Source organism: Anoplopoma fimbria, chromosome 18 (assembly GCF_027596085.1).
Source record: "Anoplopoma fimbria isolate UVic2021 breed Golden Eagle Sablefish chromosome 18, Afim_UVic_2022, whole genome shotgun sequence".
In the NCBI taxonomy this organism is placed as follows: Eukaryota; Metazoa; Chordata; class Actinopteri; order Perciformes; family Anoplopomatidae; genus Anoplopoma; species Anoplopoma fimbria.
The window spans coordinates 12,505,009-12,530,298 of record NC_072466.1 but is presented as its reverse complement, the minus strand read 5'-3'; the positions used below and the strand labels follow the sequence as shown (position 1 = coordinate 12,530,298).

The window sequence follows — 25,290 nt, the reverse complement described above, 5'->3', positions numbered from 1 at the left end:
AAAGATTACACATCTATATTCATCTTATTTTATTTACAAAGCATAGTCTATCACAAGAAAAGTGCTTTAATGTAGTGGAGGAAAAAGAACATGCAAAGTGAAGAGGATTTACAAAGAGCAAAAAAAAACACAACATATCACATACCATAACAACAACTTCAAAGAAAACATAGAAAAACAAAACTCATAGCATATTTTATCCACAGTGAACTGTGTTTTCATAGCTTCATTGTGATAGATATCTTATCCGGATAACAATATCTTTTAAATGTTGTACTCTAAATAGTACTACTTAGTAAGTGCAACCGTGGAGGCGTCACAGAGCTGACATTCATTCAAAGTGAAACAGTAAAATAATAACAGATTGGATTTCAAGTACATTTACAAGCATTTCTGTTACACAGAGCTGCTCAGTGGGCACAGCTTCAAAAACACCGTTTCAAAGAGGAAGGAGAAGAGTTGCTGCTATTATGAAGCCTTGCGATTAAAAGGAAACATATGAATGCCGTGTCTCTGAATGAATGAAAATAAAAGAAGCTTGTCTGGTTTACAACTGGCAGTTTAAGAACTGGTTCTTAGGCTTTGCCCACGATATTTGACTCCAAAAAAATGTTTGTATATTTAAAATCTGATATTGTAAAATAGTTCCAAAGTCAATCAAACATAAGACTCCTTGGCATAAGAAAATTCCTCAAACACAGGCTGGCTACATCTCCTCGACACAGACTCGGACATAGCTCTCTGGCGGAAAGGCTGCCGCTGCTCTCCAACGATGGCTTTGTCCTGTGCTGCTTGAGCAAAACAATCTTTGTACTGATTGACTGAACAGGTTGGTGGGAATTCATAATTTACGGAGGATGGACGTGACCTTCTCCCCAGCTGTATGGCATCGTGTACAGTCATTGATCCATACTGCGGGGGAGGACTCGTGTTCTGCACTGCCTGCTTGTATGACGGAGGCCTGCAGGGCAGCTTGCTGTCCACCTGCTTAAACACCTCGATGGACGACAGAGGCCGTGGTTTACCCAGAAACTCAGCTGGTGGATCTGCTTCACTCTGAGAGTCCTCCTGGAGAGTTTCACAAGGGAAGGAGTTTTCCTTCTGAGAGTCTTTCTTCAAGCTGTTTCTGCTGAAGGCCCCTAAGCTCCTGGTCCTTAATAGGACTTTAGTGGCAACTCTCATGGACTGTGAACGCCTCCTCTCCTCTGGATTCGGCCTCACAATGTCCTGCTGAGCCTTTGCAGCCATTGAAGGCTGGCTGGAGGTGTTTGCTTTCCGAGGGCAGACTGGTGACCCCACAGGGGAACTGGCGAAAACAGAGCCTTCAGATTGATTTGAGGCAGCACTTTCAAGGGAAGAGCACGAGCAGTTACTTGCCACAAAGGGCAGAGAATCCATGTTAGAGTTGCTACTCAGTCTTGGAAAATACCCCACTTGGCTTGCTCCAACACGTGCTCTGAGCAAGAAGGAGTCGTCTGAGATCTGCTTTTTCAGAGGCTGCTCCTGAAAGTCCCTCCTTTCCACCGAGCAGTCGTCGTGGCTTCTGGAGTGACTGCCCAGGCTCTCGAGGTCAGCTGAGAGGAGGATGATGGGCTCGGAGCAGCGACGGTTGAATTCTGGCATTGTGTTAAAGATGGCATCAGCTGGCCAAGAGGAGGTGGTGAAGCTGGGACTGAGAGAGGACGATGATCCACTCTCTCCATGTGTGGAGCTGGTACTCTCTCCTGCGTCTCCATCTCCATCTGGGTCGGTGCTGTCATACGCAGAGTCATGATGATGGGAGGAAAGTTTGTCTACAGAGTGGGGAAACAAAGACATGAATAAGATCACCAAATTTTACCATAGATATTGTCATTTACTCAGTTTGTGAGATGTCAAATTAAATTTAAACTGAGTTGGGGACTGTGTAAAATATATAAGGGGGAAGGTGGGGTCAGAAAATGTAGAGGATTATATGTTTTTATATTTATTTATTCATTTATCATTTGCAAAAGAGAAGGTGTTCTGAAATTGAGCTAGGAAGGATTTATAACTTTCCCATTATAATTTATTTCATCAGTTTCTTGCAGGATTTATTGTAAATATAGATTGAATAGATACCTCAGAATAGTTTATCCAAATCGTAACCCTTTTTAATGAGGTCAAACCTAAGGTTCCCCACCCCAATAATACAGTAATCACGGAGACTTGAGTGATGTGCAAATGTACCTTCATCAGTATCCAGCAGATTTGGGATATTGTCTCCAAGTATCTCACAATGCTCAATCAGGAACTGAGTTAGCTCTGTGACCTGCAACAAATCATTAAAGAAGTCAAATTAACAACAATATGAAAAATGATATAAAGAATTCAGAAAAATCAAAGCTGACGTTCAGAATTTTTATTAGTACTTAACTCAGCAAACTAACAAGGTAACAAAAGTGTGTGCAAGTGTCACATTATGAAACCTTTTGAGGTGTCATGCACTGAGAAACCACAAAGCTTCAAAGCACCCAAACTGAGAAGGAATATCTACCTTCTTCATCTTTTCCTTCTGCTCATCTAGCGGGGTGCAGTCCAGCTGCAGCAGTGTGGGGGCGATACACACCGCCAGGTTGTAGGCGTCCATCTTGTTGTTGTATGCGTTTTTGAGGATGTGATGGAGGATGCAAACTAGATGCTGCAGGAGGAATTTGTTGAGTCCCGGGAGGTCGTCTACCACCCTGCAGGCGGTCAACAAAAGGAGGAAGGAAGGAAAAAAAAGAGAACAGGAAGAAGACATTAGTTTCGCGCTCGTTTTTTTCAATTAAAAGGTTCTTCCCTTTTTTCAAACTGAAGACAGACTGAAAAAGAGAAGTGGTCTGTGTTCATTCTACAGACGGAGCACATTGGGAATGTACTGAAAAACTCTGTTTACTTTCGACCACATAAGAAGTCAAGAAAATTCCAACAGATTTCCTTTCATATATAAATTACATATATAAATTAATAATAAATTATAATAGGTAAATACACTCTGGGGGTCACAGTTGCTGGTAAATGGCATCGTCTAAACTCATTAGCAGGTATTGATTGCTTACTTCTTGATTTCCAGAGCTCTCTGTTGGGTGTCTTCATTGTCCAGAGCCGCCATCCACTTGTCATAAAGTTCAGACACCAGCAGGCTGCCAGGAAGTTCCTTTAGAAAACTCTGCAACAAACAAGAGAAGGAGTTGGTGATTGGACACAGCACTTATAAATAGAAATGATCGGGTGTGAATGTCAAACTAAACTGGATGAGAACAAAAATAACATAAAGGATCAAGGAGGGATCTCAAATTTTACATACTGACTTACTACATAGTGTATTGTATTGAAGCAGATTAAATATCACAACACTACTATAAGAAGTAGTAGTAGTGGTGGTGGTAAAGGTGTTGGAGAGTTACTAAGTGTTGTGCTTTGTACAATTTTGAGGTACTTCACCTAAGTATTTCCATTTTATGCTACTTTATACTTCAGTACATCTCAGGCAAATATTGTACTTTTTGCTCCTCTTCATTTATATGATAGCTGTAGCCACTTTGCAGATTCGGATTATTAAGACTCTAACCCCATCTTTAGCAGCTGCAATACTAAAGTGACGATAACAAATAAATGCAAAATGAATACTTGCTAATAAATAAATGCTTTTGCTACGTTAAGTATATTTTGGAATGCTAATACTTTTGTACCTTTTTTGAATGCAGGACTTTTACTTGTATTGGAGTATCTCTACACTCTGGCAGTGTTAAAGTTTTTCTCAAGTAAAAGATCTGAGTACTTCTTCCTATAGCAGTAGTGGTAGTATAGTAGTTGTAGCAGCAGCTGCAGTAGTAGCGGTAGTAGTGGTCACATATAATAACATAATGGGAGCATCATGTAAAATGTAGTTTAATTAATGCTTATGTTGTAGCAAGTACTGTAGCAGTATTTGTTATATATAGAAGTAATATGAATGGTATTATTAATTGAATAAAATGAAATGGTAAAAGTATGGGAATTTACTTTTAGCAGCCCGACAAGCAGAACGACCGGCTGGACCTCCATGTCCACCTCCTGGCCGCTGTTCAGCTGCTCTCTGATGTCCCGCATGTTCCTGTTATTGCAGGGTTTCCGAAACACTCCCTCTGTGGATGGGCCTCTCTTCCTCAGCAACACCAGCAACTCCTGGTGAAAGGACGGAGGGGAGGAGAGGTGTGAGATTATCGTAGTAAAGACAGAAACAAGCTGTGTGTGATGAGTGCAATTATGGGCTGAGACTAATCAACGTTTCCTGCTGTCAAAGAGCTGTCAAAGTTCAGCTAAGAAGGTGCTTGTTTATTAGTTACTAGTTGTCTTATGTTCAGCCTTGGGTAGTTATATTCCTGAAAACAATATGCAAATCTGTCCAAAGCGCTGGCAATCTTTTTAGGAACAAAGAAACAAATGTGTTCTGGAAACATCAGTTCAGCTCTTCGTCTTTAAGACAACCCTGACTAGCAAGAGGAAGTGATGAAATTTGACATTTAAGGTAGAGAGTTAACTTACTGTGACTGGTTTGGGAAGTGAGCATTCATCTGGGCATATTTTACAGAGGGGCTGTCCAAACAGCTGAGTCTTGGTATCAGTATCTGATCGGGAGGCTTTGATGATGAAACTAGAGCCTTTTCTGAGCCTTTTCACCAGGCTCCACTTGGTTTCTGGTGGAAGCAGAAATGTTTTATTTAGCATTATATATTAAACATTCAGATTGTAGCATTTACTTAAGTCTTCTGTTCACAACAATTCAAAAGTAGTGCAACACAGCAACAAATAGAGATGTGCAAGATTGTTAAGCCAGAGTGCCAATGTGTCAAACTTTTTTTTCACTTGCTGACTCTTATCAGTAGTTAGATTTCATTTTTCTGTCTTTGTGGTTGTCCTCTGTGGTCTCATCTCTACACATGGCACAATTAATGAGCCACACCCTCCATCAAAAACTGCCACATTCAAACTCACCATTGGGATGCTTGTCCTCCTTGTTGTTCAACTGCTTTGACCCGCTGCAGATCTTTGCATCACCCTGGTAACAAAATAAAAAATAAGGGATGTGGTGATGAGTATGCAAGAGGAACAGCATGCAAAGCACCCCCTCGCTCTTCAAGCCAACTAACACATGACTGAGTTAGAGTGAAGGAATTATATGACAAAAGACACTAATAGAAGCCAACAATCAATCACAATAAACCTTTTTTAATCACTTTTGAATTGTGATCCAGACATTTTTTTGTTTTTGCAGCTACAGTAAATGCATTTCAGACACTGATCTCAGCATGAGTGGAAAAGGCATCTTTCACAAACATGTTTTGCTCAGAAATCTTTCATCTCAAAAAGCCAGTTAAATGGGGGTTGTACTTACATCAAGTGGAAACTCAATGAATTGTTCCATGCCACCTCCTGTTAGAGTTTTAGTCTAAAAGAAAAGAGAGACAGAGAGAGAGATTGTTTACTTAAAAGCTCTTTTTTTAATAGATTTAGATTTATTTTGGACATGGCAGAGTGAGTAGTGAGAGACTTACTGTGATGCTGCCACTCAAAACCTTCATGAGGACGTCTGGAGTGGAAGAAGCACAACCAGCTCTTGCTTTTGCGTCTTTAATTTTTCTGTGAAAAGATACTCATACATTTATAATATGCCCCAAACTCTTTTAGTATTCACACTTTTTAGTCTATATATTTAAACTTAAACTAACCACACATCATCTCTTTTATTTCATGTTTTTGTGTATCAATCCTTATAGTGGATCATTATAATACATATGAAAATGTATTATTATTAGGAATACCCCTTGAGATGTACCATCTCGTTTTCGAGGGGGTCCTCGACGACAATTATACAACACAAGCACAGTGAGACAAAACATTTAACAAAACCAAAAATATAAACAAGATAAATAAACAACACAAATCATGACAAAAAAAGAAGAGAAAATATATAAGCCATACAAAATCAGGAGGTCATACTCAGAGCATGAAAATGGATCATTCTTTCATAAGTTATAGAAAAGCATTAATGTCAGTGATAGCATTTAGTAATAAAGTCATTAAACACAATTAAAGACATATATGCTATAATTGAGTTCTTTATTAATTTATTTTTAGTATTAGAGACAAAATGAACACTGCTGTTCATTATTTAAAGATGTTGTCTTGCTGGAGTCAACACATCCTTATTGAAGGATTTGTATTAATTTAATTAAAACTGACTCATTTATATTGATTTAGCTGATAACTTGATGCCTGCAGCAATGTTATGTTAGCTATGTTGTCAATATTGATCAAAATGGCTATACATTGTAGCTTGAGTACTATCCAACTGTTATTAATTATGCTTATTGAAAGGCTATTGAGCGGAATAAATGTTGATAATTCAATGCATAATCTATGAATAGTATTGTTTCTTACCTGTGAAGAATATCTAACCAGCGTTCTTTAACCTCAGGCGAGCTGTGGGCAAAATAACAGCATGGTCTGAGTTACTCATCCACAGAGAGAATCAAACAGAGCAGCAGATACAGTGGGAGGAATGAGGCAAAGTGTGCACCCACGGCGACTTTTAACAACTCTGTTGGAAACTGTGACACAGTCATGGGAACAGGAAGCAGCGTCACGGCGGCCCCCGACCAGACACCTTCCACTTCCTCCTAGGCAAGGTTTACTGCGGCTTGGTGTCCACGAGTGGAAACATGATGGAGAAACAGATACGTGGGCCAACATGTAAACCTGAAGGGCCTCAACTTTTGTCAACTTATTATTCATCGGGGCCTCAATAAGGCAGCTAGCAGTATCATTTGGTTGTTTTGTATTTTGAGCATGTGTCACATGTTTCTCTTAAACGATCACCTCCGTGTGAGTGAGAGGGAAACTTTCACACACTGAATCATTACCAGTGATAAACCAACACATTCAGAAAATAAATGAAAACTCAAATCCACCAGTGGGTTCATCAACTTCTTGGAATACACAGCGAGTCAAACACAAAGAGTTTTATGTTTTGATTAATTTACAAGAAACGTGGGAGTCAATTAACAACAGAAATGACTACCACACTTCTCTACTTATGCCCATTTAGCGCCTTGATGAGACAGATGACATTTACTGAAGAGAAATTTTTCATTCATTTTAGTCAATTGAACTGTCTAGACAAAAAAGTATGACACAGTGTTTCTCCTGCACTTCATATTTATCGTAAGGACAGTATTTGTAGAAAAAGTAATCTGATGTTAATCCCCTCACATGAAAATTGGTGTGCTGGCCAGTTACGCACTTTCTATTTTGCAACCTCTTGTCTTGTGATGCTGCAGGGATGACTTTCTATTTGTTACTTCTCTGTTTTCATATAGGCCACAGATCATATGACCATTTACTACAAGTGTGAATATTCCATGAACAGAGTCAGATTTCATTTATTTAAGACCTAACAAAAAAAGACGGTCAAATAGGAAACAGGAAGCCTATGTTTGTGTGCTGTTCTATCACATGTGAAAAGGTTTGATTGAAGATTGTTAAAGGAATAGTTCAACATTAGGGAAACACAGAAATTGCCTTTCTTGCCAAGAGTTTCGTGATTGTAATACTAATTTCCCATCCGTCAGCCAGTTAGCTTAGCTTAGCACAGAAACTGCAAACGGGGGGAAACTTTGAATGAGGGTCACAAAATCCAGCACCTTTGAAACTCACTAATCAACATTATACAGCTTTTTTGTTTATCCGTGCAAAACTTGAAGAAGAGAAAGTTAATAAGTAGGGCTTGCGATATATAAAAAATTGTTGATTCATTCAAATTTTTGGTTTTGCTAAATGTCCAAAATGTCCACAAAATTGAGCTATTCCAACATGCTAAAATCAAAATTAGAATCAAGTTTTCTGCCAAGCAGGTTTTCACATCCAAGGAATTATTCTTGGTATTTTTTTTGCACAACTGTCACAATAAACAAAGTAAGAGAGAGGATAAATAAACTGATAGTGCTGGTTGAACATTCTTGTAAACAGTGATGTGAATTAATACTGACTGCAGGTGGCTAGCTGGCTCCGGCTATCTCATATTGAAATCAACACTTCTCTTCTAAAACAAGGACAGACGGAATAAAGACTCTGCACACTTTATCTGCACTCTTGGTCTGTGTTTGTAGAAGATATTTTATCTCTGGTTATGTGACGTGAAGCCACAGGTGGTGCAGGTCTGCCATTGCACATTAAGCACAAAAAATATGACATTTTATTCATGTTAAGTCAAAAAAAAAAGATTGAAACCTTGATCGTCTCCAATAGTTAAAAATAAATCAAGATTGAGGGGGATTAGGATGTGAGAGGAAGAATACCAATAAACTGAAGATCCTCATAGCCAAACTTGAGCATTGTCATGATGTGTATGTGTATTCAGTCACACATGCATGTATGAGTCAATTTTCTCAACACAAGGCTGTTTGTATGTGAGTCATCTGCTGCATGTCTGCTCACCAAAAACACACCAGACAAACAGTGAGATCCCAGGCCAAGAGGAGTGTCACTCCGAGGTCAATATCCCCCGTCGTTCCCTCCTCTTCCTCCGCTTCATCTTCAAACCCACAAAGCCAAACGTCCTCGAGGCTCACTCTGTGCTTAAGGCGGTAGCTGGAAGTCGACCTGTTAAAACAGAAGTAGAAGCAAAGACGACAGACTTCTAAATAGTCCTTTCTGTTTCCATTTCTTACAACTGTTTTTCAAGGTTGAAATGCAGGTTTCTGTTCCATATTTTTTTTCATTTCTACAATTAATTTTGGAATGCAGTGATACAAAGAGATTGTCTTGAGGCTGTATTTAATAAGATTTGGGGACCATTCTTGGCCTTATCTGAAAGGCTGACGTAATGAAGGGGATAAACTACCTTATTATTACTATCATTTACAATAATCAGTACAAAGATTGATTTAATTAATTGTTTAGATTTTTCTGTATGTTTACTTTTGTTGGGTTGTGGCTACAACTTTCCTCTCTATTTCAAATATAGTATTTTTAGGTCCATATGATACAATTAAAATATTGTATATTGGACAGCACGTGGGTCATGCCTCGTAATTGTGACTTGAGAACATCAGTACAAATTGTGATATGGGATGGATACCATGTGGTTATGTATAGGCAAACATCCGTACAAAAATTCAAAAGAGATCATATTTCTCTAGACAATATGTCTTCCCTACATTTGTGAAAAAGTTGTTGAACAAAGAAATAAAAGGTTTAATTTATCATGTAAGAATCTCTTTTTATATAAATAATCTGCACAAATGTAATAATTTATACTGACACTTGAACGGAAAACAGGATTTTGCACATTAAAACATCTCAAGGAATAGACTTTGATGTAAATATTGATTGTCAAGGATTAAGAGATAAAATAAAATGCTCTTGTGATGCATTAGGTGGACATTTTGCCAGAGCAGTAAAATCCTTACAAGGAATGATTGTTCATATTTCAGAATGATAAAGCTTTAATAGCTCTTGAACACGTGTGAAGCTAAAACTGAACAGCATGTTTGCCATGCCTTATAAACTACAGACATATCAAGTAGGTCAAACTGAACCCCTCAATTCAAAGTGACTCAACTCCTTCATCATTAACGCTGCACTCTTTGTGCCCTGAAAGGTGGATGTCCTGAGAGGCGATGAAAAATAAACGAAATGAAAAGCTTTAAAAGTGGTTTAAAAACAGCTTCCACAAATGGTGCCTAGAAAATAATTAGAGAGGAATCATTTCCGCTCATATGTTCTCGGTATCTGGTCGGGACCCTGCTGACCTCTGAGTGTTTGCAGCAGAGGCGTGCTGACTGGATCTTGCAGCGCCGATAGATTGGAGGGAAAAAACGAAGAGTCAGAAAGGTGTGAAGACGAAGGACGTGAACTGGAGGGTTCAGGAGGTGTTATGGTATAGAAATAAAGAGAGAGAAGTGATGTGCATCTACCAAGAGGTAATATAGAAAGGTCGATGCCAGAAATTGATAGTCCGCAGGGATGCTTGCCCGATTCCGGGAACGTTTCATCTTCCAATCCCCTGACCTATATGCTATTCTAAACCATTCGTCCCTCCAGACCATCAGTTTTAACATCAAGAGAAGCTGTGAGGAATAAACATGGACATATTAAATCAGTGGGGGGTCGTGGGGGAAATTGAGGGCCCCCACTGACCCACTGTGCATTATTTATGTAAACTCTCGCAAAAAGAATAATTTACAGAGCACACAGTTTTCTGAATAAATTGCTATGCGACACCAGCATAATATCAAATGCAGCCGAATAAACAAAGGTACAAGGCAGTCAGGCTGGCTGTTTATACTTGCTTCTAGTCTTTGTGATAAGTTAAGATAAATGTCTGCTGGCTGTTGTTTCATATTTATTGGACAGACATAAGAATGGTATCGATCTTGGCATCTGACTCCGAACAAGAATAAAAGAGGTATATGTGCAAAAACTATTCTTTTAAGGTTGATATCAGTGTATTTTGTGATTTGATGATGCTAGTTCCCCAAACCATTTTTTATTTGGAATAATCAACTGACACACAGAGAACCAAGTGTTTTTTGGGGGGGCCTTAGGAGGTCTGGTTCATAATCTAGCCTAGGGAAAACAGGATATTATATTAGGTAAATAATCCCCCAATTTTTTTTTTCAGACTTTAGAAAGCTCACTCTGGAGCCACAGAAGGCATCATGTTCTCAAAGGTACCCAACATGACTGGTAAACTGAACTTGATGTGTAAAACGGGTGAAGTACTTTCAAGAAAATGAACACTGACCCAGTTCATTAGTGGACCTAATCCATGACCCAGAGTTCAGACCAGGAAGCAGAAGCAGAGTCGCAGTCTTTCACACTTCTCTGCGCTTCCTTTGGAGCAGTTACCCATCCAGTTACCCACCCAAAACCCTATAGAGACTGTGTCTGCCCCACGGCCACTTCAATTATTTAAAGTCAACAGAAGAGGAGTTATACAAAATAACTTAATAAAAGTTAAGGCAACCAATGCAACAGTGCATCAAAACAGGACAATTAAATGTGGACTCTTAAATATTAGATCTCTGTCATCTAAGGGTGTAGTTGTAAATGATTTAATATCAGATAATCATATTGATTTATTTTGTCTTACTGAAACCTGGCTGTGTCATGAAGAGTACATTAGCCTTAATGAATCAACTCCTCCAAGTTATATTAATACTCATATTCCTCGAGGCACAGGCCGAGGAGGTGGAGTAGCAGCTATCTTTGACTCAAGCCTATTAATAAACCCTAAACCTAAATTAAATTACAACTCATTTGAAAGCCTTGTTCTTAGTCTTTCAAACCCGAGCGGGAAAGCATTAAAGTCAATTTTATTTGTTATAGTGTACCATGCACCAGGTGCGTATTCTGAGTTTTTATCAAGTTTAGTCCTCAAAACAGATAAAGTTATTATTGTAGGGGATTTTAATATTCATGTGGATGTGTATAATGATAGCCTTAGTACTGCGTTTAGTTCATTATTAGATTCTATTGGCTTCTGTCAGTGTGTACATAAACCGACTCACTGTTTTAACCATACCCTCGACCTTGTTCTGGTATATGGTATTGAAATAGAAAATGTAATTGTCTCTCAACAGAACTCTCTTTTATCGGACCATTATCTAATAACCTTTGAATTTTTTCTACCAGAGTGTACGCCATTAGGCAAAAGTTTCTACACTAGATGTCTATCTGATAATGCTGTAGCTAAATTTAAAGAAGCAATTTCTTCAGGGTTTTATTCAGTACCATTGCTCAATATAACAGAGGACTCCTACGCTAACTTTAGTCCGTCTCAGATTGACCATCTTGTTGATAGTGCTGCATGCTCACTGCGAATGACACTAGACTATAGCTCCTCTAAAAAAGAAGCTAATAAAAGAAAGGAGGTTTACTCCATGGTATAACCCTCAAACCCGCGATTTAAAGCAAATATTGCGAAAACTTGATAGGATATGGTGTTCCACCAATGTGGATGAAGCGCGGTTAGTCTGGCGAGACAGTCTTAAAATATATAAGAAGGCACTCCGTAATGCTAGAGCAGCCTATTATTCAGCATTAATAGAGAAAAATAAGAACAACCCCAGGGTTCTCTTCAGCACTGTAGCCAGGCTGACAGAGAGTCACAGCTCTGTTGAGCCGTGTATTCCTATAAACCTCAGTAGTAGTGACTTCATGAACTTCTTTAATGATAAGATTCTAACTATTAGAGAAAAAATGTATAATCTACTGCCCTCAACCAGTACCGATCGATCCACAGCTGTAGAACCTGAAATATATTTAGATGGCTTTTCTCCCATCGACCTTCAACAATTGACTTTAACTATTTCTAAGTCTAAACCTTCCACCTGTCTCTTAGACCCGATTCCGACTAGGCTGCTTAAGGAAGTTTTACCTTTAATTAGCAATTCTTTATTAGAAATTATCAATCTGTCTTTACTAACGGGCCATGTACCACAGGCCTTCAAACTAGCTGTAATTAAACCTCTTCTTAAGAAACCTACTCTTGATCCAGAGGTGTTGGGTAACTATAGACCTATATCTAACCTTCCGTTCCTCTCTAAGATCCTTGAGAAAGCAGTAGCAAATCAGCTCTGTGACTTTATGCATAACAATAGTTTATTTGAGGATTTTCAGTCAGGATTTAGAGTGAATCATAGCACAGAGACAGCACTGGTGAAAATGACCAATGACCTTCTAATAGCTTCAGACAAAGGACTTGTCTCTGTACTTGTATTGCTAGACCTTAGTGCTGCATTTGATACCATTGATCACCAAATCCTATTACAGAGATTGGAGCATCTAATAGGCATTAAAGGAACCGCACTTAGCTGGTTTAAGTCATATTTATCAGACCGATCTCAGTTTGTATATGTAAACAATGAAAGCTCGATGAAAACCAGGGTCAGTCACGGAGTTCCACAGGGGTCTGTTCTTGGACCTATTTTATTTATCTTATATATGCTTCCCTTGGGGAATATTATCAGAAAACACTCAATAAACATTCATTGTTATGCAGATGATACCCAGTTATATCTATCAATTAAGCCAGACGAAACTAACCAGTTCTCTAAACTTCAAGCATGTCTTACGGACATAAAAACCTGGATGACCTGTAACTTCTTAATGTTAAACTCTGAAAAAACAGAAGTTATCCTACTCGGCCCAGATCACCTTCGAAATCAATTATCTAACGATATAGTTTCTCTAGATGGCATTGCTCTAGCATCCAGCACTACCGTTAAGAACCTTGGAGTTATCTTTGATCAGGATCTGTCTTTTAACTCTTATATAAAACAGATCTCAAGGACAGCCTTTTTTCATTTACGTAACATTGCGAAAATCAGGCAAATCCTGTCTCAAAGCGATGCAGAAAAACTAGTTCATGCATTTGTTACCTCTAGACTAGATTACTGTAATTCCTTATTATCAGGCTGCTCTAATAGGTCTCTTAGATCTTTACAGTTGATCCAGAATGCTGCAGCATGTGTTCTAACAAAAACTAAGAAAAGAGATCATATTACTCCAGTATTAGCTTCTCTGCACTGGCTCCCTGTTAAATCAAGAATAGAATTTAAAATTATTTTACTTACCTACAAAGCTCTAACTGGCCAGGCACCGTCTTATGTTAAGGAACTTATAGTTCCATATTACCCAACTAGAAAGCTGCGCTCAATCAATGCAGGGTTACTTGTGGTTCCTAGAGTATATAAAAGTAGGATGGGAGCCAGAGCCTTCAGTTATCAGGCTCCTCTTCTGTGGAACCAGGTTCCAGTTTCAGTCCGGGGGGGCAGACACACTCACCACTTTTAAGAGCAGGCTTAAGATCTTCCTTTTTGATAGCGCTTATAGTTAGGGCTGGTTCAGGTTCGCCTTGGTCCAGCCACTAGATATGCTGCTAAATGCCTAGACAGCCAGGGGACTACTTAGAATACACTGAGCTCCTCTCTCCTCTTCTCTCACTCCCTCTTTATGTATTAATCTCCTATTTATGCACATTACTGATTTTGCTTCTTCCCCAGAGTTCTTGTGCTTTCTCGCCTCGCAGGTTCCCAGGAATCAGGGTTATATTTGGACTGTCATCGTGCCACCTGCTGAGGCCCTGCTGACACCCACTACTACTACCACTATTATTATTAGTCATATTACTATTATTATTGCCTGTACTATTACGCTTATTGACTTGCTTCTACCCTAGAGTCTTTGTGCTTTCTCGCTTCGCAGGCTTCTATAAATCGTGGCTGTACCTGGACCGTGGTCGTGCATCCTGCTACGGCCCTGCTGACACCGACTGCTACCTGTGTACAGGTTGTAAAGCCCTCTGAGGCAAATTTGTAATTTGTGATTCTGGGCTATACAAAAATAAACTGAATTGAATTGAATTGAACACTGATAGTGCCATATACAATCTCTCTATAAGTAATGAATGCATAGACTCAAAGGACTCAAAAGTCTGTTTATGATGTCTTACTGTAGTCCCGCTTACCTACTGGAACAGTGGGCAGGTTGTGGTACACAGATGAGTGTGATTGTCCTCCCACTCAAGAGCTTTAAAACTTCCACCGGCTTTGACAAACAGCTCTAACCTGACTAATATGAGCAACAATTTAAGGCCTGTTTGTTTGAATTTGTTCAGTTTAATTGTCCAGAAATATGCAAGATCAGATCATGTTGATTTCATCCAACAGGAACAAAGTACAGGGAGGTTTTCATTGTAATTATTGTGATAATAATAACAAAGAAGTTATTATAATGTATACTTCTCTAGGTATGTGTCAGGATTTGCCTCACTTCAAGATTGATATTAGATGTAAGATATTGTCACTTGTGAGATTAATGAAGCAACATTTGTGAGTGGAACTTCAGCTGAATATATGTTGAAATTAGTTTTTGAGAAGAACATATATTTATTCCCCCTCATGTGACTCCACTAAGAGGGAACCACCATGCTTTCTTCTTCTATTTATCTCAGAGTGACTATACATAAACAGTTTTGTGTGCTGGGAGATTCCCCAACAGTCCGAGTATGCAGACCAAATATACACGTTTTGTTTTTACTTCCTCTTTCACTCTCCCATTCCAACTGTTAAAAACATGTGACAACAGAAGGTTATTTAAATACAACATCAGCTGTATTTCCTACATTTGTGTTTTTTATTTTTAATCAGTTGGATCAGTAGTTTCCCAGTGTCAACTTCTTTTTCCGTGGAAACTTATTTGATTGTCTTCCTTTCTGGGATGTATATCAATATCTACACTTCTTACTTGAGTTTAGCAAAGACAATGACATCGCTGAAGAGGAACAGGTGTCTCTCCTTAGTCTTCGATCCCTCCGTGACCTGAACACACTCATCCAGCAGCAGCTCTCCGTTCTCACTTGTGAGGCCGAGGACGAATGGACTCTGATCCACTGAGACCCAACAGGAAGACTCCTCTCTGAGGAAAAAGGACAGAAAAGAGGTGGATGACAGGGACAACACAGAGCCAGACCAGTCTTAATGTGGTAATTTTGTTTATGGATTACATGCTTTTAAATTGGTTGCAACATTATCCAACCTTTTATAGTGATAAAAATCTGATTCCATTGGAGTATACGAAACATTTATTGTCACTAATCTTAAACTGTGTTTGGTTATTTTAATCATTCCAAAAAAACATTTTGGTGTTACAGTAAATGGCTTTTAATGGAAAGCAATGACACAAAACATCTCAGAAGTCTGCATTTGATGGGAAACCATCAACTTTACAAGAATCAGTGCTTGGTTGACAGCATTAACAAACTTTTAAAACATAATGTACATTTAGAGTAGTTATCAATTGGGGGTGAAGTTGATTTGCTTTATTGCCAATAGTTAGATTAGAGGATTGATACAACTTATGTATGTGTTTAGGCTTCTGTAAATTTGAAGCTGAAGCCAAGAGACTGTTAGTTTATGTTTGCATGAAGAAATATGCAATATTCAGCTAGTCTGGCTTTTGTTGCTGCAACTTGTCATGTTTACCAGTGTGTGTGTGTGTGTGTGTGTGTGTGTGTGTGTGTGTGTGTGTGTGTGTGTGTGTGTGTGTGTGTGTGTGTGTGTGTGTGTGTGTGTGTGTGTGTGTGTGTGTGTGTGTGTGTGTGTGTGTGTGTGTGCTTGGTGTAGCTGGTATTGTTTTCACTTTGTGCATAAAATGTGGTTCTGAAGACACCCAGCAGGAACTACCACAGGGCCTGTTTTGAGAAAGATACTTTTTGTACGTTTTGTGACCAAGTCACAAAACTTTGCTTTACCACCAAACATACATCGATAATAAACCACCGAACAATCAGCGAAGAAGATGAGCAACAACTCCAAAGTTAGGTTGCTCTTGAGTGGCTAAGAGTGACCTGAAGAAACCCCCATATGTTTGTAAATAAAATATATCGCTGACTCTAATCAATAGCCTCTGACACTGCGATCCGTCCCTGAAATACCAAAGAGAGCTTGGAATTAGGTTTTAATTTGATGAAAATGTCAGATCTGTGTGTGAAGGCATCGTCCTCCTCAACAGATCAATATAATGTCAATAACCTGATATTATTTCATTATAGACTTCTTAGAATAAGACACTCCTCAAGGAGGGACTTTTTTATTTTCTATGTTTATAATTTATTCTTATATAGAGAACAAGTAGTGACTTTGGCTGTAGTTATTGATTCTTCAAGGGATTACCGCTCATCTCATATGATATTATACACTACTGTTTACAGACAGATTATTTAATAATTAAATAATCTGTCATTTAAAAAAAAAGAAAATCTGGTTATGTAACTGTAGCAGTCATGTAGAAAATGTGCACCGTATCACCACACAATGAAGTCCAGGTGTACAAACACAAGAAGTAAGAGTTGTTTGTTCTAAATTATTATGAAACCAGTTTTGGTCATTACATCTCCCACTGACTCTGGGTTCAGCGCAGAAATTCAAATTGTTGCAACAGAGGTACTCTCCCTGTTGCCCTTGTGGCCCACTGAAGATGACACATAAAATACCGGCAAATAAAACATCTACAAACTCCAACTGGTGGTTATCATCATGTGTAAACATAAAACAAAACAAAAAATATATCATTAAAGTATTTATAAAAGCTTACAAAAGTGCTAATAACATGAACCACTGCAACAATACTGAAATGTTATCATCCCTTTAAGTAAAAGTTCAACATTTTGGGATAAATACTTGAATCGACCTACCACTCTTATATCTGCCCATCAAATATGAGGACAGACAGGAGATGTTACCGTTTGCTTAGCTGACTGTCTAGCCTTGTTCTGTCCAAAGGTAACAAAAACACAACAAAAACCCAAGTGTAAAAGGTAAAAACAACAAGGGTTAGGGTTAAATGGTTCATGTGTTTTCCCCTAACTCTCCCTAAAACCACAACTGACAGACAGACCAAAGCTAGCTGCTAAACTAACATTAGCCATCTCCTGGCTGTATGCTAATATACAACATACAAATATGAGAGTGGTATCTATCTCCTCATCTAACTCTCTACAAAAGCAAACAAACTAACTGACAAATTATTTCTTGAATGTAATCAACAGTCATACTGTAATTGCAAGATGATCGATAATCACTTGATTGTTTTTTCTCTGCACTACATCTTTGATATGAATAATCTGTAACTTTAACCTGTAAATTTCCCCGCTGTGGGACTAATAAAGGATTATTTTATTTTATCTTAATCTCATGATAATGTTAACATTTTTAACATTTTCCTTCATATCTCACAAACTTCTTGTAAAACCTAGAAGTAATGTATATATGTGCACTAATTAATAACACAACTGATATATTTTTACTAAATTAAATGTAATAATAGAAGTCAATTGGCCCTGTAGTGGGTAAATGTAAAATCAGGCAAATGAATATATTGCACTACAACTCCTTATTTGTATTGTCTGATGTATTTATGTTTTTAGTATTTGGTTTGGTTAAATGTTATGTTTTGTGTTTTGTGTTTATGTGAAACACTGTATATCTTGGGATGCAAGACACACTTCAGAAAATATTCTGATAATAAAATTAAATAAATCTTATATTGAACTAAACACATAGCTATTTATCTTCAACGTACTTTTTATGGTGATGAGGTACTATCTACGTCAGTGGCAGTCCCACTACAGTGAAACTACCACCCACAAAGCCCCCCCCGCCTCAAGGAAATGCACAATGTGTGTGTGTTGAGAGTGGGACGTGTCTGACATTTTTCTTGTTGGCTTTTATTGACTCGCCCACTGGATGCCCTGGGGGTCTTTACGTGATTACTGTGATAACAACTCCGAAAGGTTAAAGAGTTAAACATCAGACATAGAAGAGGAGGTGATGAAAGACTAACCGAATAAATCGTAAAAGGACGATATTTAGCGCCTGTACCAGATAGAATCTGACTGACCAGACACAAGAATATGACATGGACTATACATCAAATGTTTTATTATTTGGACTTCTCTGCTGTTAGAACTTTGAAGATGGAGATCTAAAAGAACACTGCTATGAATTCAATTCTGATATGGAAATGCTGAATTTTTTACCTTATTATTTGTTGCCCTACAAGTACTCAAATTGTAAAGTAATGTTTGTTAAGAATGAAATCAGCTATTGAAATGCCATTACGGAGGTTGCAAAAGCCCCCAGATTCCCACAGGACATAACCTTGGTGTTTTCAATGGCTACAGAACTAAATAAAATTTTCAGATTTAATTGCAGAGTTTTCAATTACAGATTAGATACTGTTTTAAAATGAAGAACAAAACATAAATATCCAGCATTGTAATTCTGAAACAGAAACCCATCACTTCATAACAAACAATAAATACCCAAACATTTTCTTTGTGGCAGCTTACCTTTGCGTGGGTGAAATGTGTTTGTTTTTTTACTTTAATAAATTTTGACTGAAGGGAGGTGTTCAAGACAGAAGATATGAAGATTCAGCTTAAATATAAAATTAAAAAATATATATTTCAGTTACACATTATTTTTACAGCTTTTCTTCTTTTGTCTAAAACTTCTCTTGTCTAGGACTGAACATGATAACCTTTTGATTAGGGTTTCTTGAGATAATCATTTGAAATATTTGACAGATGATTTCAGCTTGCAGTCTGGTTCTCAGAGTGGTTGTAAGTGATTTTAAAGGAGGTTGTGCAGGTGACTAAAACCCCGCTCTGTAAATCCCCCAGAGGGACATCTGTGCTTGTGGCCTGAACAGAGTGGGCTGTGTGGCCTGCAGGCTCATATCAACGTGACATCATGACTGTTTCTGTTCCACACGTGGTCGGCCCGTGAATGGGAGGGGAAAATAAGTTTCTTTATATGGTATGTCAAGTGCTCCTTTGTGACTCAAGGTGATTTGAGATTGTATTCCTATGTGCTGCCATCTGTAGGCCGGAGGCTGCAGGGAAGGAAACAGTCACACAACACAACTTCTTGTCTTGTAATCCAGAGTATCTAAGTCGTGTATCTTTTCACACTATATGACTGACCTGCGACTGGGGTTTCACGCTACAAGAACAGTTGACACATAGTGCTCGATCGCTGATGTGCAAGAACGGAGCCGATGTGGATGTGCCTCAGATGTGGGGCTTTTGTCGGGGAGCTCCGAACACTGTCAGCGAGTGGAAAATCAGGGCTAAAGTCATGTAATCTGAAGAAGGCATAACATAGAACTTTGTAACTGATATTTAAATTAATTTGTGTGTGCAAACTCCTTTTTGTACTTCTAAATAATTGAATGAATTATTCCCAAATGCTCAATCAGTAAGTGTCAAATAAAGGACATTGCCTAAATATAATTCAGTCTAAAGAAATGATAAACAAGCTTTGAGGTTTGTGAACCTTTTAAGCAAACAAACAGCCCCTTTACAAAGGGAACATATCTTTATGAGCTCTTGGGGCAGAGCTTGATATCTTTCCTTCTTAGACTATTATTTTGAGTAGGCCTGGAGAGATAAAACTACCCAGTGTTTCACAAGTTAATAGAAAATAGCAAAGACAAGTCAACATGTTGAGATCACTCACATCTATCAAGGTGTGGAACCACTGGTCTAAAGTTAAAAAAGTTTCCTAATTTAGATCAGGATATATGGGATCAAATAATAAGTAAACAAGCATCAAATGCAGATTTCAACATTTAACACAACAGGAAATTCTGTGATTTTTAACATATTATAAAAGTCATTGCGCCTGATTTGAGAACTTTACAGTCAAATACCTAACAACTTTAGGAAAAAAGAAATACTGTGAAGGAAGAAAATTCGTCATAACAGACAAGACCTGCTGTGAACACCTCCTTTATTATAATTTTTCATTTCAGATGACCCACATTTACTATCTGCACCAATACATGCTTTAAAGCTGTCCAGGATAGAAGTAAAAATTGATTGCAAGTGCTGAAACAACTGCAGATAAAAGGAATTGTTTTTGTAACATCACCGACATTGCACCATTTTCCTTATCCATGTCCTTATGGTGCATGTTTGACCTTTGACCTTTCTAATGTTTTCACATCTTTCTGGATTCACTTGTTAGAACCTCAATTTTCCCTCTCCCTTATGTTTGATACCTTAATTTCTTCTCTTTATCCCTCATGTTTTATGTTCTTTAAGCTGCTTTAACTGAAAACTAGATCCTGACTGTCAAAGGGATCATAATTGGTTCAATTTGAATGAAATTATTTACATAATTTTGCAAGTCAATCAATAAACTAATCCAGTTACACGAATACTTCTTTTTAAGATTGTGATTGTTATTGGCACTCTTTGTTAGGGGTGTATGAATAGGACAACGGGCATTACAGAAAATTACCACATATGTTTAGCAGATGTTATATGGATGGAAAAAGGTTAAAAACAATAGTGTACACACCTGATAGGAGACCAAGGCATCCCTAACGCCTTCCCAAAGACCAGTGAGGGGGCCGAAAGTCGTCTCTGAGCCAAGTGTCTGAGGTGCTGTAGAAAAACAGAGGATTTGTATTAGTGATACAATTTGTATATACATTTATAATGTATCTATCTATTTATAGGGCCCTTCTTTTATTTATTTAATTAATGTGATGAACAACACTAACAACATGTATCAAAGCGTAATTTTTACACTTGAACTAGCTGTAGATTAGCAGCTTTGAGGTATTTGACACTCTTCTTTTTAACCATCAAATTACTGCTTTCTTTGCTTTGGAGAAAAGCCTGAATGAATTACTCAATGATCTAAACTTTTGAAGCTCTAACCACCAAAATATCAAAAACTATTGAAACTTGATATTGAGTAAAAGAGTATAAATCAAAGCATGATGCTGCAAATGACTAACTTACTGTATGTTGCACCTACAGTTTGTTAAGAAATAAGCTTTGGTGGTTGGTTTTGGAGAAATTTGGCACAACAATGGAAGCAAGAACCAATAGGTTGGTTAAAGGCGCAGGAAGGAAAGGCTCAGCTTGAACAGAGAGGCGAAACTTTGTTTGTACATGCCCTCTACACTCTTTAACTTTTTCTGATCTGACTCTATCACCAACAGCATGTGTAAATCACTGCTGAAAAAACACTATACTTCAGGTTTGGTTAGATTTAGGCACAAGAACGACTTGGTTAGGTTTAGGGAAAGATCAAGGTATGGGTTGAAATTGTTCAGACTATAGAAATAAAATAAAATAATAATAAAACCTCCATCTTTGTTACTGCGTGTCATTATGCTACTATATGTTCATTTGTACTCTCTTGCCCACTCTTCAAGATACTCATTACAATCCATAATATCAAGTGCTCATTACAGACTATGGTATCATGGTACCCATTAGAGATTAAGTAGAAGTACTAATTGCAGATCAAACTGTTAATTTACCTATTACAGATCATATTTTCAAAGTATACATTACAGATCCCAGGAAAAAGAGGCTTCTTCAGCTCCCCATCATTACAGAAGTGTGTGCACGTTTTTCCCTTGTTATGCATGTTTAAAGACCGATTAACCCATTAGAGACCTTCCTCTTGTTGTTTGTTTGGCTAATGGGATTAGAAAAAAAGAGGGAGGACAACAACAGAACAGAAGGTTTGTGGTGATGGGAGATTCTACCGGGGACATATTGTTCCTTTGACAACGGCCTTTGACAAGGTAGAATTGTGGTCTTTCTGAAGCAACACCAGTTAGGGTTTTTATAAGACACATCTCAAAATAGAAGGAAGCATGGATGAAGAGAAATACAAGTAAATATCCGGTTCAAAATACCAAAGGCCTCACATTGAGGCTGTAATTTATACTAGTCTGCATCAAACCCGACTGAAACACATCTATGAGGGAAAAATGAAAGAAAGCAACATAGTTAAAGTTCAACATTTTCCCATGTTCTAAACTATGATTTAAGAGTTTAAATCATAGTTTAGATGTGCATTACTGCCACAACTAAAAAATAATGAATTCTTAGAGGTCGGAAAGCTGCACAAAAAAAGAGATGCATGCTAAAGCCAACTTCATTTACCAAAGCAGATTGCTTCAGAAATTGTTTCTGTTCGCTCTGTTGAGACCACCAACGGACACAACACCATCACATTGAGAAGGTTTGAATTCTGAGGACACCTATCCATGACAAAAACACATGGAGTCCCAGCAGTATGTGAACTTGATTTACTGAATGTATCTGTATCAACAACAAGGCTTTCATACTGCAAAAAATAAAAAATAAAAAAGCTTGAGGGTGATTTTGATCAGAGACTGAGATGAAGTCATAGAGCAAATTGTAAAGCAAATAAGGCTAACTTTGAGTAGTAAGATTCATCTTTTGGGGAAAATGAATGTCAGTTGAGATATTACAGCCTGAACCGATTTGTGAGCATGGCTAAAGCCAATCTTTTTATTTTATCAACCCTATCCTTTAATTCATTGTTTAATTTTTCCAGCAGGAACACTCTTCCACATCCACATAAACTCTGTTTGGTTAATTTGGGTGCAAGAACACAAGCAGATTTTCCATCTTGTTGTGGCTGCTCTTGTGCTCTAATTGCTGGATTTACTGAGACATTGGATTAAGCAGAAATTAAGACAAAGAGAAAAACAGCTAAACAAAAACACACAAAGCAGGAAGACTTGACAAAGCATCTCTTTTTGGCCTCTCTCTTTGCAGTCCATTCCATGTTGGCACACAATGAGTGACTCATGATGGACCAGGACCAGGGCACAAACGATCAGGGTGACCTACTAGTCCTGGGGCCTGCACAACAAAGTGAACTACATAACTATACGTAACTACATTACTATATTTCTGTAAATTATGCTCAAGCATATTGATAGTGTGCAACTTGTGTTATATTGGAATGTGGACAATAGAGAGCTATGCAGTATTTGATTGCGAGTGCTTTAGATATCTACAGTCACTTGCTAACACAGCTAACATGTGCTCGCCAACAGCTAACTTGTCCCATCATCATTTTAATTATCAACTGCAGCCCAAACATAAAGTGCTAAAATAATTCTCTGACATGCTGAAATCGTATGTGTCTAGCTAGCTAAAATCATTTTGTTAGTATTTTAGCCCTTGGTTGCATATTGAGTGCTGCAAGTATGTGTCCTAAAACCTGGAAATGAGTTAGCATTTTCAAACTTCTGGTTCCCTCGTCTTGAAGTTCATGTTTTGTTTTTTTTTCAAGACGCCTCCTGTATGGAGAAACTAGTCGCATGCTCAGGTGTGATTTTGGCCCATTCTTCCACACAAACAGTCTTCAAATCTTGAAGGTTCAGTGGGCCTCTTCTATGAACTCTGATCTTTAGTTCTTTCCATAGATTTTCTATTGGATTCAAGTCAGGTGATTGGCTGGGCCATTCTAGCAGCTTTATTTTCTTTCTCTGAAACCAATTGAGAGTTTCCTTGGCTGTGTGTTTTTTTTTTATTGGTTTCAGCCGCATTGTTTAAACTTAAGCTCATGCAAGTGCGGTGTTGTTTGTCTGCCAATAGTATTCCCACTTTAAAAAAATCATAAAAGTGGCATTCATTTGTGAAGATCATCTTGCAGGACCAAACATGTAAGTAGCATAGATTTGTGTAGTCCTAGAGATTAAATTATAAATAATCTAAAATCCAATGGAAAGATCCCTGTTCTCAATAAAGTTTTTTTAGGTAATTACGATGAAAGAGCCAAGACATGATGAGTAGAGAGACGGCCAGATGAAATCGCTGTTAAATTAGCAGATAGCCAAAACATGCTTATGTCTGTCTTCTGGAAATTACTGAATTGATAACCATAAATATTCATCATGGAACTTTAATGCAGTGGGATGTGCTCTTAAAACCTCATTACCCCTCAACAAAAATGATTATTCAATTCTGATATGCAACCAACGAGTCTTCATACTTATTAGTCCTTTACTGCTCTGCCACCTCTATGGTTAAGGTTTGGTTTGGTTAGTCAACAAAGACTACTTAGTTAAGGAAAGATCATTAAAAGAAAGGAGCCAAAGTCAGACACGTAGTGCACCAGATCATTTCTTCCTGACCTCCTCCTTTTGAGGTGCAGACACATAAACTCCATCATCATCCTATTCACTTTAATTCAAGCCTGCAATGATAAATGCAGGTATATGTGTTTCCTGTTGCAATTATCCAACACATTTACAGGTCAGAGTTCACATTGGGCTGAGGGGAAACACAAATCGAAGGGGAAACAGACTTCAACATAACACCAGGAAATCACAGGGATATTTTTTGGGGCTTGGCGATGCCATTTGCCAGAGGGCTAAAGTGACCATGCCTTTAGATGTTTTGCAGCTGTATCTATCAACTGCAAGATCACAAGAGTGTTCTTGTGAGGAAAACACACACATGTTTCCAGTGATACATATATTTCCCCATATTCTTACACTGGTATTTCTAAAGTATAGATAAAGGATTGGTTTTCTGGTCTTGATACACACAGGCTACATGTGGATGTTTGATAATGGTTTTAATCTACACTCAGAGACCCACCAATAATCCTTGTAAGACCTCATTAACATCTGCCAATCCAACTCCTGATACAGCCTTCAAACCTCTCCCTCACACACACAGAAACTGATGAACAACATCATTGTGTAATTCGTGAGTCTGGAATCACACGGAGCGGTCATCACCAATACGATCTTTTTCACCTTTGCCTTTGGACAAGCTGATCAATACTCACAGGACGTAGAGAAGCTGCAGAATCATCATAGCTTCCTCTCCTCATTGCTGCAACTCCATAATCTGGAGAGTCCATTCTGGTGTCTCCGAGCAAG

General features: G+C 38.1%; 1 protein-coding gene across 1 annotated transcript; it reads right to left on the bottom strand.

Moving 5' to 3' along the window:
- tagapb (T cell activation RhoGTPase activating protein b) lies at positions 1–25,290 on the bottom strand. The gene is made up of 14 exons (XM_054618714.1): positions 25,197–25,290; positions 20,916–21,001; positions 15,295–15,465; positions 8,479–8,643; positions 6,424–6,465; positions 5,538–5,622; positions 5,378–5,431; positions 4,978–5,041; positions 4,528–4,679; positions 4,006–4,167; positions 3,060–3,169; positions 2,516–2,702; positions 2,209–2,290; positions 1–1,793 (listed from the first exon to the last, which is right to left on the bottom strand). Exons 1-14 carry the CDS (start codon positions 25,269–25,271, stop codon positions 658–660), a joined length of 2,571 nt encoding a protein of 856 aa, XP_054474689.1. The 5' UTR covers positions 25,272–25,290; the 3' UTR covers positions 1–657.

Coding starts and splice junctions, on each gene's coding strand:
- tagapb (XM_054618714.1), bottom strand. CDS start 25,271: ATGGACTCTCCAGATTATGGAGTTGCAGCAATGAGGAGAGGAAGCTAT. Junction 2,703..3,059: donor AGAGCTCTGGAAATCAAGAA/GTAAGCAATCAA, acceptor GACCGCCTGCAG/GGTGGTAGACGACCTCCCGG. Junction 2,291..2,515: donor AGAAGGAAAAGATGAAGAAG/GTAGATATTCCT, acceptor GATTTGTTGCAG/GTCACAGAGCTAACTCAGTT.